At 36.0% G+C, this 18,537-nt stretch overlaps 1 protein-coding gene across 1 annotated transcript in view; it reads left to right on the top strand.

Moving 5' to 3' along the window:
* The window catches only part of USP32 (ubiquitin specific peptidase 32), a 192,641-nt gene that overhangs the window by 158,453 nt on the left and 15,651 nt on the right, over window positions 1-18,537 (top strand). The window contains exons 17-28 of the mRNA XM_061142699.1: window positions 3,196-3,350; window positions 4,433-4,514; window positions 5,544-5,618; window positions 6,104-6,242; window positions 6,856-6,961; window positions 8,535-8,708; window positions 9,065-9,239; window positions 9,759-9,910; window positions 10,781-10,892; window positions 12,127-12,338; window positions 16,671-16,855; window positions 18,037-18,123. Coding sequence (XP_060998682.1) covers window positions 3,196-3,350; window positions 4,433-4,514; window positions 5,544-5,618; window positions 6,104-6,242; window positions 6,856-6,961; window positions 8,535-8,708; window positions 9,065-9,239; window positions 9,759-9,910; window positions 10,781-10,892; window positions 12,127-12,338; window positions 16,671-16,855; window positions 18,037-18,123 — 1,654 coding nt within the window. The remainder of the gene's footprint in view (window positions 1-3,195; window positions 3,351-4,432; window positions 4,515-5,543; window positions 5,619-6,103; window positions 6,243-6,855; window positions 6,962-8,534; window positions 8,709-9,064; window positions 9,240-9,758; window positions 9,911-10,780; window positions 10,893-12,126; window positions 12,339-16,670; window positions 16,856-18,036; window positions 18,124-18,537) is intronic.

An 18,537-nucleotide genomic window follows, 5' to 3' on the forward strand; every position in this document is an offset into this window, starting at 1 on the left:
ACACACTTTGTTTCTTTGAGAACAAGCCATTGTAAATTATGTGCTTGACCTCAGTTAGAGTCTGCCAGCCAGTGACTGTTCTTTTCAACTCCACTCAGATTGCTAAGAAGTAATTTCTTCGGCAATATACTCTTCTTGTGTGTGTTTTTTGAGTTTTTTGTTTTGGGGGGTTTTTGTAACGAAACATGATATATTTCTCATGCTAGGCCCAAGGAGCCTTTATAACAGATAATACAAAGGAAGAGATCTGTTTTTGAAAATGAAAGTGACACATTTTCTTCAAAAACATCAAGTTTATCAAAATGATATATAAATAAGTTTTCATTTTAATGTAATAGATGCAAAAAGTTCCCTTTTGATTTCTCTCTGAGGTTAAATTTTACTGATGGGCCGGGCTTGCTCTATGCTTTTGCCTTACAAATATTTGAAATAGTTCTTCAGCAAAAATAATGAGTTCATCTGTTTACACAAAATCTCAGACTGTGTTAACAATGCCATAATGTTATTACAATTACTGTAACTTACTATGCAAAAGCCACCTATGAACCCAAACCAACCCTGTAAGTATCATCCCTCCTTTGAAATTAGTTTGAAATTAGTAGGATTAGTTTTATGTCATCGTTAAAGATTATATTCAGATAATATATCGAAATTCTTACATGTACTGTTTGGTAAGAATTATACCAAAGCAGTGCCCTCAAGCTTTGTCTTTAGGTAATACATTATAATCAAAAAACAGTGAAATAAGAATCTCTCTGAAACACTCTTGATTTAATTTTCCATTGAATAATATCAATAGTATTTGCCTTTCTTTCATGGCACCCATAGTACATATCTTTTTCAATTCTCTTTGAAAGATTACATGAGAGGCAAGATGTGTTGTTGCGCTTTTAGTAAGTATTCTTTATAACTCTTGTGCTGATCCTAGATTTTTGCTGCTTCTGTAAATTCCACTAGATTTGTTGGTGCTATTCAAAAGTATGAAATTATGTATAATAAGTGGCTGCCTGCTTAATGAGCTATGCTACAAAAACTGTCTAGAATTCAAATAAATTTCTTATGGCTTAGGACAATAGAAATTGACTTGGACACTAGCAAATGCTTCTGAATCCTAGAACTGTATAGTCATTATGCTCCAAATTTGTTCTTAATTTGAAATTTTATTTCTTACTAATTAGTTATGAAATCAATCATTAATCATTTTGAAGTTTATAAAAATATGCTTTCTTGCTGTAATCTTATAACTAATCCTCTGATGTGTATTTAGAGAAATTTGCCCTTTTGTTTTCTTCTAGGATTATCCTTTTCTTGCTGATAGTAAATGATTTGCTTTGCTAGAGTTTAAGAGTTAATCATAGTTGGGTTTTGTTCTCCATACATAGTTTTCATCTTTCTTTCTAATGTATCACAGCTGTGTACTGGGCTCTTTTATTCCTTTTGGGCTTTCCTGGTTGCTCAGACAGTAAAGAATCTGCCTGCAATGCAGGAAACCTGGGCTCAGTCCCTGGGTTGGGAAGATCCCCTGGAGGAGGGCATGGCAACCCACTCCAGTATGCTTGTCTGGAGAATCCCCATGGACAGAGGAGCCTGGCAGGGTTACTGTCCATGGGATCAGAGTTGGACACGACTGAGTGATTAAGCACACAGTTTATTCCTTTTGAAGTGACAGGTTTCCAAACCTTGCTACAGTTAGCAATGACTTAATAGTAGCCTTTTTAACAGACAAAGCTACAGAAGCCATTGTTAAATGATTTTTCAGCCTATTTTAGGTGAGTTGATTCTTGGAAGCTCTCAAAAGTAGATGATGCCAGTGCTTTTCTCCTCTGTTTAGTAAGTAAAGACTCAAAGCACATTGGAGAAGGCAATGGCAAACCACTCCAGTACTTTTGCCTGGAAAATCCCGTGGACGGAAGAGCCTGGTAGGCTGCAGTCCATGGGGTCTCGGAGAGTCGGACACGACTGAGTGACTTCACTTTCACTTTCCACTTTCATGCATTGGGGAAGGAAATGGCAACCCACGCCAGTGTTCTTGCCTGGAGAATCCCAGGGACGGCGGAGCCTGGTGGGCTGCCGTCTATGGGGTCGCACAGAGTTGGACACAACTGAAGCGACTTAGCAGCAGCAGCAGCAAAGCACATTTAGGGAGGAAAAAAAGCTAAGTCACCATTGAATGGATAGAAAATTACCTGGAGTGTATAATTTGTACCCTTGATAAATTATATTGATATATTGAGTGTATTTTTGGTTTGGGTTGCTCAGTGAACTAAATGTAACCTCCCATAGGCCGAGATGACCATTTTAAGCTACAGCTTTTGTCTAGATTTTTAGCTGAATAGTTACCCAGGGTTTAGCAGATGGTTTTAGCAACCATTATGTTTTTTATTTCCATAATTTCTTGTCATTTTATCCCCTTTTTCTTTTGAAGTATATGATTAGACTTGATACATTCTTCCTTTAGTCTTTACTCTTTCCCTTTAGTGCCTCTTTTTGTTTGCACTTTGAGCCCTTCAAGAATTTAAGGTCATGTCTACTGTCCTCTTACTGTGTAGACAGGCCTTATGGTTTCCCCATAGTACCTTTCAATAGGGCAGTTTCTTTTTTGTCATGGGACGTTTCTTGGCTTACTTTAAAGCCCTGTTGGCCATGTAATATCTGTGCCTCCTTAGAATTCTAAGTTTCTTAAGTAATTATGCCACAGTGGGCCAGGTAATTGGGCCACTTAATGAGAGTGAGGGATTAGCAATTCAAAGACAGTTTATTTTAAGAAAGTAGATCAGGTGAATCCAATTATCCTTCTGTGGCATTCAAATCCAGTCCCATTTCCCAGTGTAAGACTCTTCCCCATTCTTTAACACTGAGTTTTGATTTTGCTATTGAGTATGACCCAGCTGAGGGCCAAGAAATCAGTGCCCTGATTTGCCACTCTTCTTGGATTCCAGATACTGCCAATTATTTGCGTGTCTGATTGTGGTGTTCTTCCTTTCAAAGTTAAGGCTTACTCTAAGATGCTTAGGTCTCCTGTCTTCATTTTAAAGCTTCTTATTAAAATTTCTTAATTTATAAAATTATTAAATCTGTACATCTTATTTCCTTCATTATTATTTCCTAAAATAGTATGGTCCCCATTACTAAAAGTGGTGCTTTCTTTTTTTTTAACATCTGCCTTTTTCCTTACTGTGATTACTATGACCATAGGAAATGTCCCTTCTCCGAATGCACCATTAAAGCGGGTCTTAGCCTATACAGGCTGTTTTAGTCGAATGCAGACCATCAAGGAAATTCATGAATATCTATCTCAGAGGCTGCGCATCAAAGAGGAAGATATGCGCCTGTGGCTATACAACAGTGAGGTAAGAGGCATGTCAGTCAAGGAAAGTCCTCCTTGTTAGATCCATGTTTCATAAATATGGAGGTTTTGTCTACATTAATTGTTCATGGACAGTACAATCTTATAAAAATTATTATAAAGTAACAGCAACTATATCTTTTTAACAAATAGTTTATTTTGGATTTGTCTTTAAGTTATACACATACTAAAAAAAAATTCAAACAATACAAAAGTATGTGGTGGAAATTCTTCCCATCCTCTGACCTCTGTCTTCCATTCTTCTTAGAGGCAGTGCTTTTAATTATTTATGTATTCTTCCTAACACATGCAGTATGTTTTCATTTTACTCTGAAATTGGATGGTAAGTAGTTTTAACCAGCTCTTTGTCCCCTGGTTCCTCCTTTCTTACATTCTCCTTTGGTCGCCATTGAGAACTGAGAAGCAGTATAGTAAAGAAAGTTGAGAACACAGCTCCTGGAGCCTCACTGCCAAGGATTAAGTCCTGACTCTCACCTGTTTGTTAGTTAACTAACCAAGGACAAGTCCCTTAACTCCCTGTCACAGTTTTTCCATGAGTAAATGGGGAAAATAATAGTATTTCCCTTAGGATAGTTGTAAGAATTAGATGAGTTAATTTTCCGAGCACTTTAGACAGGGTGAGTGTCAACGAAATGTATAATTCTGTTGCATGGCATTTGGCTTTACATTTTCATTTCCTAGTTAGTGATCAAGTTCCATCTTGAATACAAGCACATTTACTCAATTTAGTATATACTTAGTATATACTAATCAAAACTTCTTTTCTGTAAGCTGTTTAGAAAATCTAAATCTCAGTGAATTTTGGTTTGTGTGATCAGTCTTTCTTGGTCTCTCCAAAATCACATATAACTTTTTAGAAACATAAAATATGTGTTTACAGAGTATACATTGTCTTTCTCTAATTTTGCCACCAAAATTATAAGTACTTTTGAATAACTATAATATGCTAAATGTCTGTACACGAGTTATGTACCTTCAAGGAATTTTTTAAATTGTTGCTCATTTTTATTTCAGCATTTGTTTCAAAGTTAGTAATTAATAAAACATTTCCTCTTCCATATACAGAATTACCTCACTCTTCTGGATGATGAGGATCACAGATTGGAATATTTGAAAATCCAGGATGAGCAGCACCTGGTAATTGAAGGTACAAGATGGAAGCATACCTCTGTATTAGATTTTTAGGGGAAGAATGAAAGATTTAATTACTCACTGATAACCTACTTCATGGGGCTTCCCAGGTGGTGCAATTTAAAGAATCCACCTGCCAATGCAGGGAGATGCAGGTTCAATCCCTGGGTCAGGAAGATCCCCTGGAGTAGGAAATGGCAACCTGCTTCTACTTTGTTCTTGCCTGAAAAATTCCATGATGTTGCAAAGAGTTGAAGACGACTGAGAGACTGGGCATGACAAACCTACTTTATAGTTTCTTCCAGCTGACGTTTGATCACTGTATTCTTCATAGTAGAGAAAACCCGCTAAACCTTGATGTAATCCTTTTGTAATGGAATACTATTTAGATTGCTTTAGGAGGAAAAACATGTCTACATTCATTATCTGGCAAGGGTGGAAACAGTTGTAAAAACAAGTGAATTCAGTTTTAAGTTTATAGTTTATTAAATTTTCAAGCTGCCTCCTTGAGTTTGAATGAGGAGATTAACATTCTTGCATTGTTGGTGATACCGGTTTTTCAGTAGTCCTCAACACTGATCAACAGGGCTTAGCTTGAGTGAGCATACACTTACACACTGGCATGCACACGTCACTGAAAACGTAGTGTGTCTTTTCTCAAGATTCATGAAACATTCCTGCTGCCTTTGTATTAAAATGAATAGATTACTCTGGCAGTTTCACAATTTAAGAAAGAATTGTAAAAAAGAAAGAAGAATTGTGATAGTTCCAAGTGTTTTAGGCTTAAGAATTTTAATTCCTTCTGTAGAAAGTTGAGTATAATTTTACTTCAGATATGCAATTGAGGGATTAGCTTACCAATTAATTCTAATCACTGACTATAGAGCCCCCTATCGAAAGAATTGGAATGGTTTCAGAGCCAATTAAAAAAAATTTTTTTTTTCAGTTTCTGGTTTAGAAATAAGTTTTTGTTTTTAAACAGAACACTTGAATGGGTGTGATTTGATTGGATAAGAGATTAACACATTATTGTCTGTCTTTCTAGTTCGAAACAAAGATATGAGTTGGCCTGAAGAAATGTCCTTTATAGCAAACAGTAGTAAAATAGATAGACACAAGGGTAAGTTTCCACTGTATTTATTTTTAAACAGATGATCTTAAAATTATTCTTTTATGTTTTCTTCTCTCAACTGTTGAAGTGTTAACAACTTGCAGCTTTCTAGCTCAAAAGTGATTAGGCCCCCTCTTATTTTTCTTTTTCCTGAAGCATCACATTTCTTTCTAACCTTGCAATTAAATAATTTATTCATTTTAAAAGATACAATTCTAGGAGAGAATTGTTTGAACTCTAAAAAACCATCAGAGCAATTGAAGAGAATCATTTCTACTTCTAGAGTACAAATGAGCATAGATTAATAGATTATCATGATTGCCAGTGAGGCTCCATGAAAAACGTCTACTTTAACATTGCAAGATCCAATAGAAAATTATCTCCGTTTAACTGATTAGAAAAATTATAAAAATTAGTGCATTGAATACAAATAACTGTTTGGTGTATGACATCTTGCTGCAGCTAGGCTTCTGTTCTCATATTGTTTGTTCCAGTTCCGACAGAAAAGGGGGCCACAGGTCTGAGTAACCTGGGAAATACATGCTTCATGAATTCAAGCATCCAGTGTGTTAGTAACACGCAGCCACTGACACAGTATTTTATCTCAGGGAGACATCTTTATGAACTCAACAGGTAATCTTCCTTGAGTCATTGACTCTTAACTTTTGTAATTTTGATATGAACCCAGTATTACCTAAATCTGTTCCTTATTCACCCTGAGGAAGAAAAGTCTTCATCTTATTTGCCCTGTTAAGCATGAAGTAAGCTTCCCTAGTAGCTCAGTGGTAAAGAATCCGCCTGCCAGTACATGATACATAGGTTGGTAAAGAATCCGCCTGCCAATGCAGGAGACATGGGTTCAATCCCTGGGTCAGGAAGAGCCCCTGGAAAAGGAAATGGCAACCCACTCCTGTATTCTTACCTGAAGAATTCCATGGCAGAGGAGCCTGGCAGGCTATAGTCCACAGGGTTGCAAAGAGTCTGACATGACTGAAGCAACTAAACGACAAGGACCAAATGTTGCTTCTCTTGTTTTGAAAATGTATTTTGATGTGAGAAGACAGATACTAGGCATTTCTATGTTCATATGATTGTGATTTATAAGAATCATTAAGCACATGACTGATTCATGTCAATGTATGGCAAAAAACACTACAATATTGTAAAGTAATTAGCCTCCAACTAATAAAAATAAATGAAGAAAAAAAGAATCATTAAGCAGTACATTTTCCTCTCAAACTTGTAGGACAAATCCCATTGGTATGAAGGGGCATATGGCTAAATGCTATGGGGATTTAGTACAGGAACTTTGGAGTGGAACTCAGAAGAATGTCGCCCCATTAAAGCTTCGGGTAAGCATGTTAAAATAATATAAAGGTCTTAAGTCTTAAGCAGCTGTTAAGTAATTTTCTTTGTTTTTTATATTTATCTTTTAATTTTAGCTTAATGTTTTTGGGTCTTTGATAAGACATAAACTTTTACTTGTTCAAATATAAGCAAAATACCCTCATAGACATAGTAGATAGAAAAAGTTCAGAAGTACAATCTAAATTTGGAAATTTCATTCATTTTACTAATTTATCAGGTATTTTACTTGTGTATACAGTAAACTTTTCTTTTTTTCAACCTTCACTATTAGCAGTATTCTAACTGCAAGGTAGCCTTGAGCCTAATTAATGATACTCAGTACATTTTTAACATTACAAGATGATTAGTTCTATCTGTAGAACGAAAAAAAAAGTAGCAGAAAGAAAAAATGTAATTAATGAATACAAATTTTACATTAATATTATTATAGTGAATTTTAGTAAAGTTTGAATTATTTTTTATCTCTATTTAAAAGTAAGTTGAGAACTTCCCTGGTGGTCCAGTGGCTTATTAGACTCCTTGCTTCCAATGCAGGGGCCCTGGGTTTGATCACTGGTCAGGGAACTAGATCCCACATGTTGCAGTGAAGATCGGTCTGTGTGCTACAGCTAAGACCTGGTGAAGCCAAATAAATAAATAATTTTTTTAAAGGCAAGGCAAAAGCTTTTTAGGTTAAAAATTAATAATCATAGTAGCTAAAAATTTGACTACTTATCACTTACCAGCCACTATTTGATTACTTTATGTGTACTTCACTCATTTAATCTTCTAAATGGCCCCATAATATAAAGCAGTGTTACTATCCCCATTTTATGGCTCAGGAAACTAAGGCTCATAGCCATTAAGTAGCCTATCCAAGGTTGCAAGCTAGTTAGTAAGTCCTCACAGTTGAACACTGGGCTATTCTGCCTCTAATATTAAAAGATAGGATACAACACCAGAAAAGCTAACTGTAAAAGAAAACAGGGAATCTTCCAGTGTGACCAAATGCTATTTTAATGTTTTCATCTTGTATCTTAAATAGCATCTATGTACCTGAAGAACTGTTTGCCTATGTGATACTAAACCAGGACACAGGACTGGCCATAATACTTTTTTTAGTGGGCTGGGGATACATCATTTGATACAAAGATGAGAAAGATTTCCTGATTATCCAAAATATATTTGCTGAAATAGACTAAGTACTATATTGTTTGGGCTTTCCTGGTAGCTCAGCTGGTAAAGAATCTGTCCGCAGTGCAGGAGACCCCAGTTTGATTCCTAGGTCAGGAAGATCTGCTAGAGAAGGGATAGGCTACCCACTCCAGTATTCTTGGACTTCCTTGGTGGCTCAGCTGGTAAAGAATCCACCTGCAATGTGGGAGACCTGGGTTCGATCCCTGGGTTGGGAAGATCCCCTGGAGAAGGGAATGACTGCCCACTCCAGTATTCTGGCCTAGAGAATTCCATGGACTGTATAGTTTACTTATTCTCATGTTTGTGATTGAATTATGGGTATGGTCATTCTAAATTTTATGGGATAGCAAATAATGAGTTTGATTCCTTTTATATTTATAGTGGACCATAGCAAAATATGCTCCCAGGTTTAATGGGTTCCAGCAACAAGACTCCCAAGAACTTCTGGCTTTTCTCTTGGATGGTCTGCATGAAGATCTCAACCGAGTCCATGAAAAGCCATATGTGGAACTGAAGGACAGTGATGGCAGACCAGACTGGGAAGTAGCTGCAGAGGTTTGTCAGTTTTGAGTTTCTAATGTAAGCACAGATAAAATATTCTGGCCCCAAAGAAGTTTTGCACAACTTAAATGCTAACTAAACTGTTCTGTGATCAGAGTTTTACTCTGAAAATGAAGGAATTTTATAATTTTCTGATTATTTCTTGTGCCATAATCCCAAAACAAAGTATCTTTAATGAACATAGAAAAATGTTTCCTTTTCACGTCACACATTTTGAAGGAAAAGTTAAGGATTATATTCTTGACATTAAATGTAATATATTTAACAATTGCCTTGAATTTTTGGAGAAAAGCTTATTTTTTTAATTTGGAGGGGATAAAAAAATTCTCTATAATCTTTTTTCTTGCTAGGCCTGGGATAATCATCTGAGGAGAAATAGATCAATTGTTGTGGATTTGTTCCATGGGCAGCTAAGGTCTCAAGTCAAATGCAAGACATGTGGGCATATAAGTGTCCGATTTGACCCTTTCAATTTTTTGTCTTTGCCACTACCAATGGACAGTTACATGCACTTAGAAATAACAGGTAGGTCACAAAGTTCTGAAACATTATTTAATTGCTTTGTCTTTTATCTTGTATTCAGTCAGCTTGAATTTGTAAGTTTAGTCATTTGTTTATAGTGTGTTCTCATAAAGATTGGTAGTCAGCATGTTATAGTTTTTTAAAAAATTTTACTGGAGTATAATTGATTTACAATGTCCCATAATGGTTACAGTGTGGTTTCAGGCATGATTTGAGGTTTGAAAGACTTGAACATGGGTCCATTTTTGTCCTCATTGAATTCTCTTAATTTTAAATGTACCAGAAGCTCTCTTGAAAAATCTTGCAAAGCCACTCACACTTTATCAGGTGAACATACAAAAATAATGATTTCACTTAATATTATTTTAAACACCATCTGTTGTAGTGTGTACATATAAAATAAAAATTCTAGACTGAAATATTTACTAGTTCCAAGTCTCATACGCACACAAACACACACACAGGTATAAAGCTTTCAGTGAAACCTAAATTTTACTAATAAAAATCTTTTCTCTTTACTAGTTATTAAGCTGGATGGTACTACCCCTGTACGATATGGACTAAGACTGAATATGGATGAAAAGTACACAGGTTTAAAAAAACAGCTGAGCGATCTCTGTGGACTTAAATCAGAACAAATCCTTCTTGCTGAAGTACATGGTTCCAACATAAAGGTGATATTAACTATTCTCTCTGGGAAACCCTTGATTCCTTCAAAAATCACAGTTTTCTCAAGTAATTATTGTGTTAAATGACCAAGGGAGATAATAAAACACAACAGAAACAGGAAAAAAAATTGTAAAGCTTTTATTCTAGAAGAAACTAAGAGTTGTCTACCGGAATAAAAGAGTAAAATGATGGTGATATTTTTAAAGAAGAGAAACATGTAAGCCCAGAGCTACCTATGTGGAGTGATCTAGCTGTCAGTACAGTCTAAATTTACCCCAAGGACCGCCGCTGCTTTGTTTTACATCTCTTATGTGTTACTACTGTTCCTAGAATTCTTAAAGTATTTTATGTATTTATGAATGTGTGTTTTTAGTACTTATTTATAAATATATATACCTGGCCTTTTAACACACTAAGGGGGTAAAAACAAAGTGACACGAATCACTTCTTCCTCCATACCAGCTAGAGAAAGAAGCAATTCAATAAATATGTTGCCCTAAATTGAGTTCCTACCATTGGTATTATTTATATTCATCTTCAGGATTTCTAAACAAACTCCCACCTCCTTAACATTTTTTTCATATGTAATGCAGAGGTGAGATCTCTGGGGATTTGGGGTTTAGATTCTTGAAATGAAGGAAAAACTTAAGTCACTTATACACATCATACTTCCTTCCTATGAAAGGGGATAATGGTTTCATCGGTAAGGTTAGTTTTCATTCAGACATCTTTTAGTTATTTTAGAAAATTTATTCAGACATCTTGTTTGCTTTACTGATAAAAGGATCTAAGACATTTGCTTCAAATATATCAGAGATGATTCTCCATTTTATCTGAAACATCTCCCCCTTCTCCTCTTGCTCCTTTTTCTGTAGAATTTCCCTCAGGACAACCAGAAAGTACGGCTCTCAGTGAGTGGATTTTTGTGTGCATTTGAAATTCCCATCCCTGGATCTCCAATTTCAGCTTCTAGTCCAATACAGACAGGTAAGAGAGAACTAGAGCTCTTTCTCATGATTTTAGCTTTGAATAATAGTCTAAGGGTTGTTATTCTTTTTCGGCTTTTGTGTAGGCTAAAAATATTAGAGCAAAAAAAAAAAAAAAATTACAGCAAAAGAATTTTGGAGCCTGTAGGAAACCTTAGTGATCGTCTTAAATTCTTCATTTTATTGATGAGGAACCTAAAATTCAGAGAACCTAAGTTGGATAGGTAGCTCTTAGCTAATCTACCACTGGAATTCAGATCTTTTAAGTCTCTTATCTAATACTAACATAGCAACAGATGGTATGAGAGAAATGTGCTTTAGAAAACAGAATAGTGAATTTGACTAAAAAAGAAATTTGTTTCTACTCTGATATTTATATGGTCACTCATATAATTTAATATGGTCATCCAGTGAGTCTTCTTGGCCATTGTCTCTTCTTTTTATTGTTGATAATTAGATTCATTGCCCAGCTATCGAAGGCTTCAGAGAGAAGGGGGCTCCTCTCGTTGGTGCTCAGTAGATAGTACTGATGGTGGGTTGGTGGATGATTTATTACTGCTTTTTTGCTTGTATCATTTATATCACTGTCCTGTAGAACTCTCTGCAATGATGAAAACTTTCTTTACTCTTTGCCATCCAATAGAGTATCCAGTAGTCACACCAACTGTTTAGCACTTGAACTGTGGCTAGTAAAACTAAGAAAATGCATTTGTAATTTAAAAAGCAACCTCTTTTAAAAAAAAAAAAAAAAGAGCAGCCTTTTTCATCAGTTATAACAAATGTTTCACTCTAGTGGGGGAGGGTGCTAATGGGGGAGACCCTGCTTGTGTGGGGGCAGGGAGCAGATGGGAGCTCTCTGCAGGTGTTTTTAAAAATAAAGTGTTTGTAAAATATCTGGCTAGAGACTACATGGAGAAAAGAATTTTTTGAGGATAAAAAGAAAAGCAGAACTATTTTCATGCCACAACATAGGACTGATAAAGATTGTTCTAAAAATTGTATTGACTCTTTCTAGCAGTTACTCTTGTTTAGTCGTTTAGTCAAAAATATTAATAATAAAAGTAAAATCTAAAATGAAAATCTTCCAGTTAATCTAGAATTATTTGACCTATGGTTTTTTCCGGTCCTATGTTAAAAGAGACTGTCAGTGGTCTGGGTCCCAGCAGTGTTTGAGAAAAGAGCAAAGATAAAGGTACCAGAAACTTATGATCCTGTGCTTACCTTTGAATTTGTAGATTTCTCCTCCTCCCCATCTACAAATGGAATGTTCACCCTGACCACCAATGGGGACCTGCCTCGACCAATATTCATTCCCAATGGAATGCCAAACACTGTTGTGCCATGTGGAACTGAGAAAAACTTCACAAATGGAATGGTGAATGGTCATATGCCATCTCTTCCTGACAGTTCCTTTACAGGCTACATCATTGCAGTCCACCGGAAAATGGTTAGTTTAATGTTAGACAAATTACTGCTGGTCTTGCCAGTGCTATTTATGAAACAGCAGTTTCTGCCTTGGCAACATCTTCAGTGTGTGCACTTTCAATGTGTTTTGTATGCTGTGTTAAGTGATTACAGCCAGGATCTAGTATCACATCTGACGGGCCTACATAGGAAATGATATTCCTCACTCGCATTAAACAGCAACAAGACAGCTGGTGCATCAGAATACTGTTGTCTCTAGAAAGTTTGTGACTCCTATATGTTCATGTCAGTGTGTACATCTTCTTTACCATTTAAGTGTGGATGCCTTAGATAAGGTTTTGTTTGTTTTTAGAGGAAGAAACAAGAAGATTCCTAGGCAAGACAAGTTGTTTCCTAGGACTGCTATAGCAAATTGGCACAAACTTGGTGGCTTAAAACATCAGAAATTAATTCTTTCACAGTTCTGAAGGCCGGAAGTCTGAAATCAAGGCATCAACATGGTTGTGCCCCCTCCACAGGGTTTAAGAGAGAATCCTTCTTGCCTCTTCCAACTTATAAATACCTGAAAATAAATTTTACAAAAAATATACAAGGTACCTATGTAGAAAACAATAAAATATTATTGCTAGAAATTAAAGAAGACTCAATTTGAAGGAATAGACTATGTCCATGGGATGGCAGCCCACTCAAGTAGTCTTGCCTGGAGAATCCCATGGACAGAGGAGCCTGAAGGGCTACAGTCCATAGGGTCACCAAGAGTTGGACACGACTGAAGCGATAGAGCATGCACTCACGGGTTAGAAGGCTCAATATTTCAGAAATAACGATTCTCCACAAACAGATCTATAGATTCAATGCACAGTCCTAATAAAAATGCAAACTCTGTATGTTATGCTTGTGTGGATATAACTTCATAAGCTGATTCTAATATATGGAAGCGCAAAGCACTAAAATAACCAAAGCAGTCTTGAGGAACAAAGAATGAGGAATTGACCTATCAGATATCATGATTTCACTAAGCAGTCATATTTGAGACATTTTGATATTGGTATGAGAAAAGGCAGATAGACCAATGAAATAAAATAGCCCCCAAACAGGTTCGCACATGTATGGGCACTTGATTTATAACAAAGACGGCATTACAGAGCAATGGAAGACAACTCACTTGGTAAATGGTGCTGGGATAATTGGGTATCCATATGAAATTTGACATACCTACATCTCACCACAAAAAAATCAGTTGCAAAAAAAAAAAAAATCAGTTGCAGGTGGACTGTAGAGTTAAATATGAAGGCAAAACAAAGGTGAATATGTTCATGACCTTGGTTTAGGGGAAAAACTTCTTCAACAGGACACAGAAAGCACTAAATATAAGAGGAAAGATTGTTAAATTGGACATCATTAAAACTAAGAACTTCAATTTCGTCAGAAGACATCACTAAAAGAATTAAAGGCAAGCTGTGGAGTAGAAGATATTTGTAACTCATATTACCAACAAAAGCTCTTATACACTGCTGATGAGTGCACATTGATATAGCTACTTGGAAAACTAAATTTTCTAACTGAAGATAAATAATTCCACCATTCTGTTTTGTGTTTTTTAAAATGTCCATTATTTGTAGAAAGGATAAGGCAGTTGAGTCTTAGTCATAGAATATTATGCAGCATTGAAAATGAATGAATTTATGCTTATTCCCAACATAAATGAATCTCATAAAAATAATGCAGGAAAGAAGTCAGAAACAAAAAGAAATGAAATAATACTATATTTATAAATAAAACTTTAAAGACAGGGAAGATAAAATTTACTGTTTATTATGCGTAGGGTATGAAACAAAAGAAAAGCAAAGCTATAATTACCATAAAATTCAGAAAAACTGTTACCTTTAGGAGGAAGGAAGAACTTGTGATTGGGAGGAAGCTCGAGGAAGGCTTTGGAGTGCTGACCGAAATGCTTCTTGACCTGATTGGTGATTACACAACTAATTACTTTGTGATAATTCTTTGAAATGTACATTTTCCCTCTGAATTAGTAACTCCCAACTTAGAGTGATTTTTCTGACCATGTAGACAATGCTCTGTGGATCATTTTCTAGACGTGGTTGTTTGAATAAACATCCTAGAGAATTAAGGGATATATTTGTGTCTTAGATTTTAAGTGCAGCTCAACTCTTGTTTAAGCACAGTCCCATCAGCTAAGATCATTGGGATGATTCGTGCATTTCCCCATGTCTTTAAATAAAACATTATCAGATTAAATATTAAGAACTCTGATGTATTTTTTTAAAATCTTTCTTACAAAACAGCTCCCTTCATCTATCACGTATGTTATATAAAGTGGTTGGTAAGTGCTAAAGCATTATATACAGGTTTTTTTGTAATTATTGGACCATAAAGTCTGCTCTAAATTTTTACCTTTTAACCAGTTCCCTGTTTCCAATTTACTTCATAATCTAGTAGCTGCTTTTGGGAGTGCCTAAAATCAATTTTACCATCTGTCCCAAGTCAACTCCCTTTCTCATTATGTGAAAGGCAATGCCATCCTTCCATGTTAAAGGCTCAAGGCTAGAGATGTTCTTAGATTTTTTCCCCTTTTCTTCTGAAACTCTATATTTACTATATCATGCCTTTTAATTTCTTCTTTCAAAATACTACTTGAATTTACCATTTTCCTTCATTTTTGTTGCCACCTTCTTCTTTCAGACACTTTGATCTCATGATTGAATTACTTTGAAAATAGTTTTTTTATCTTCTACTCCCTTCTACAAGATAGAAAAAGAAGAGGAATAAGGCAAGGTAACATAGGCAAGAATATCAGAGAATAAAAGGAGAAATAATAGTGTTGTGTTGCCACAACTACTAAAGAGAAGTCAACTTCAAAAAAGGAAAGAAAGAAGTGGCTACATGGGCTAGAGACATCGAAAAGAATGAAAACTGAAAAGTTTGGCCAAGTAACCAAGTAAAGAAATCAGGCAAGAATTTAGCACAGTTAGGTCAAGTGAGATTTTTCAAATTAAAGAAGAAGTTGTTAGGGTAGAACCAAAGAACGATTCCTATACAGTAAAGCTGGGAGCATTATCCTAAGAAGAACCGAGCAGGTATGGGAGGTGTAGGCCACAGGGCCCTGGAAGAAGTTACCTCCAAGAGGAAGAAAATTGTATGAGTTTAAGAAAGAAATAATGTTGAGAAGAGTAGAGGAAAGAGATGGTTGCTTAAGTGATCTCATTTATTTAGTAACATAAGCCATTACTGAGAGTTGGAGTGGAAGAAAGGTTAAGTTTAAGGAGAGAAAAACTAATCAAAGTTCTTTTATTTTAAAAAAATAGTTCTTCTGAACTATGTCCACTTTCTATAGGTCTTATAATAATATAACCACCAATACATGAAATGGAGTCTTAAAATCATCTATTTAGCTAATAATCTTAAGTGAATAACAGCAAAATAAAATACTTAGGTATGGACTTCCCTGGTAGCACAGTGGAAAAGAACCTGCCTGCCAATGCAGGGGACAAAGGTTCGATTCCTGGTTGGGGAAGATTCCACATGCCTCGGAGCAACTAAGACTGGGTGCCACAACTATTGAGCCAGCACTTCAGAGCCTGAGCTCTGCAACAAGAGAAGCCGCAACAGGGAGAAGCCTGAGCACCACAACTAGAGAAAGCCCTTGCACAGCAACGAAGATCCAGTGCAACCAGAAATAAATAAAATTATTAAAAAAAAAAAAAAAAAATACTTGGGTATCTGAAATAAGAGTCTTCCACTTAGAAACTAGTGAGTTTATAAGTTGTTGGCTTAGCTTCTCTACTACATAAAGTTCAAATTTAAAGAATTAAATGTCCAAGTGTTCAGCAGATTTTTTTAATAATCCTGTAACTCCCAGCAGCTTTTCTATTATACTAAACTTTTGTTTTAAGTCACCATTTCCAGGCTAATTCTGTGCAGTATCTCCCATGTTAAGAAGCGATAAAAATCTCCTTTAACATACTCAGAGCAAACATTTCAAAAGTTTACCTTTTATTCCATTATATAATTAAAATATGATTTTAAATTTTTTTATATATGATTCAGTATGTGTGAGAAATGTTTATCAGAGAAAACTGTGTAATTTGAAAATATTAAATGCTGAAAACCCAAGTTTTATAGAGAGCAACTCTGAAATTGGCACCCCTTCAATGACTCCATTTTGAATAACCATTCTCTTCACATTTTAATAAAAGATAGTTCTGTAAATAAAGAGAAGTGTGATAGTGACTGATTTGAAAATGGTAGTGATGCCTGTTCAGGGCAGTCCTAGAAGAACAAAAGAGGAATCAGGCCTCTTCTCAGCTCACTCTTCTCTTGTTTGTACTTATAGATGAGGACAGAACTGTACTTCCTGTCATCTCAGAAGAATCGCCCCAGCCTTTTTGGAATGCCTCTGATTGTTCCATGTACTGTGCACACCCGGAAGAAAGACCTGTATGATGCAGTTTGGATTCAAGTGTCACGATTAGCCAGCCCACTCCCACCTCAGGAAGCTAGTAATCATGCTCAGGATTGGTGAGTCTCTGGGCATCTTCTTAGATCTACAGTTTCCAAATGTAGAAAAAGGAGAATTTATGTTAATTCTGGGTGATTTATAGGACTCACTACAATTCAACCATTTGTTTTGGTTTTCTGAGTAGGAAAGATACTACACCTTCCTTTCATCACCTAGACATTCCAGAGTACTGTAATCCTTGTAATCTCTGATCTCTTACCTAAATCTTTCTGGCAAGCATTGTAAGTAAAGAAATTTTTTAGAAGAGAATTGTTGCACAGTTCTCTGCCAGAGTGTTACCTGGCTGTTTTATCTCTTTATCTTTCTTTGCATTTCTTACTTACCGTTGACCCTGGTTATCACTGACATGATACTGGACAACATGGGCTATCCATAATCATTCAGTCAACGATTAGACAGAAAGATGTGAACTGCTGTGACAGGCATAATACTCATTCTTGCTCTTACAATGGTTGCCCTTACAACCATGAGTCCTTATCATAGTTTCATTACCTTTAGCAGTCATGTGCATGTAGCAGCCACTACAAATTGCTGAATGATCCATAAAGTGTATTGCTCTTATGTTATATTCTTTGTGTTACTTCTTATTGGGGCAAGGATGAATAGTTGTTTTTTTTTCTTTACAGTCGGAGAACTCATAAAGCTATCTTGCAGTTAACACATTATTCTAAATATGTTATATAGCTTATAGCTTTAGGTAGTTAAGGCAAGGAAAAAGGGATGTCTATCCTGTACTACATCAGGGATTCTGATTAAAGAAGCTTCTAAATATATAGTCAGTCAACTCCTCTAAAACCATTGTGACCTTTCACTCTCCTGTGTTGTCTATGTTCTTGTCCTAGAAGGAGTCTGGTTTAATGTGAATTAAATCTTTTGATAGAATTAGGGCTGAAAGTTAGCTAGCATTCGATCTTATGATTAGCTTATTTTATGAAATTTCCATGGACCACATGGACTCTGTCAGAGACATCTGGCGGTCTGCTGTGTTTCCCTCTACGAGCAGGGAGCCCTGAGTACGCTGTGCAGGGCTGAGGTTAATGGGTTAGGATAGCCAGCATGGAGCTGTCAGTGTGAGCACACTGCTCTGGCAGATGCCCCTTTTAGGGGTGCTTCAGAGGAGATGAAAGAGACTCCAGATAAGAGACGTTTCTTGCACTCTGTGGTTTGTGTTCTGTTTCAGTGATGACAGCATGGGCTATCAGTACCCGTTCACTCTGCGAGTGGTGCAGAAAGACGGGAACTCCTGTGCCTGGTGCCCCTGGTACAGGTAAGGTCACCTTCCGCAAAAGAAAAACGTTAACAGAATTGCAGCTTCGGATATTATACCTTTTTCGTAAGCTTTCCAGTTTTTAGACGTAATAAGTAGTAATGGGAAGCTTGAAATAAACTTAGGAGTTCTTCGTTCATCTCTTCTCTATGAGGTCTATAGCTAAGTTTTGCTCTTGAGACTTAGCTGGTTTTGTTAACTCTACAATCCTCATCAGATTCATAGTTTATGGTCAACATTTATCATTCTGTACATTCTGCTCCTTAGTTATAAATCAGTTTAGTAATTCTGAGTTCAGAATGTTCTATTTACTAGATGTTCTATTTACTGATGTTCTATTTACTAGACCTTACTGGAAAACTATTTTTGGTTTCAAGAAAAGTTGTAGAGATTGATTAGTCATTAGTGTTCCAG

This window comes from Dama dama, chromosome 5, assembly GCF_033118175.1.
Source record: "Dama dama isolate Ldn47 chromosome 5, ASM3311817v1, whole genome shotgun sequence".
Classification (NCBI taxonomy): domain Eukaryota; kingdom Metazoa; phylum Chordata; class Mammalia; order Artiodactyla; family Cervidae; genus Dama; species Dama dama.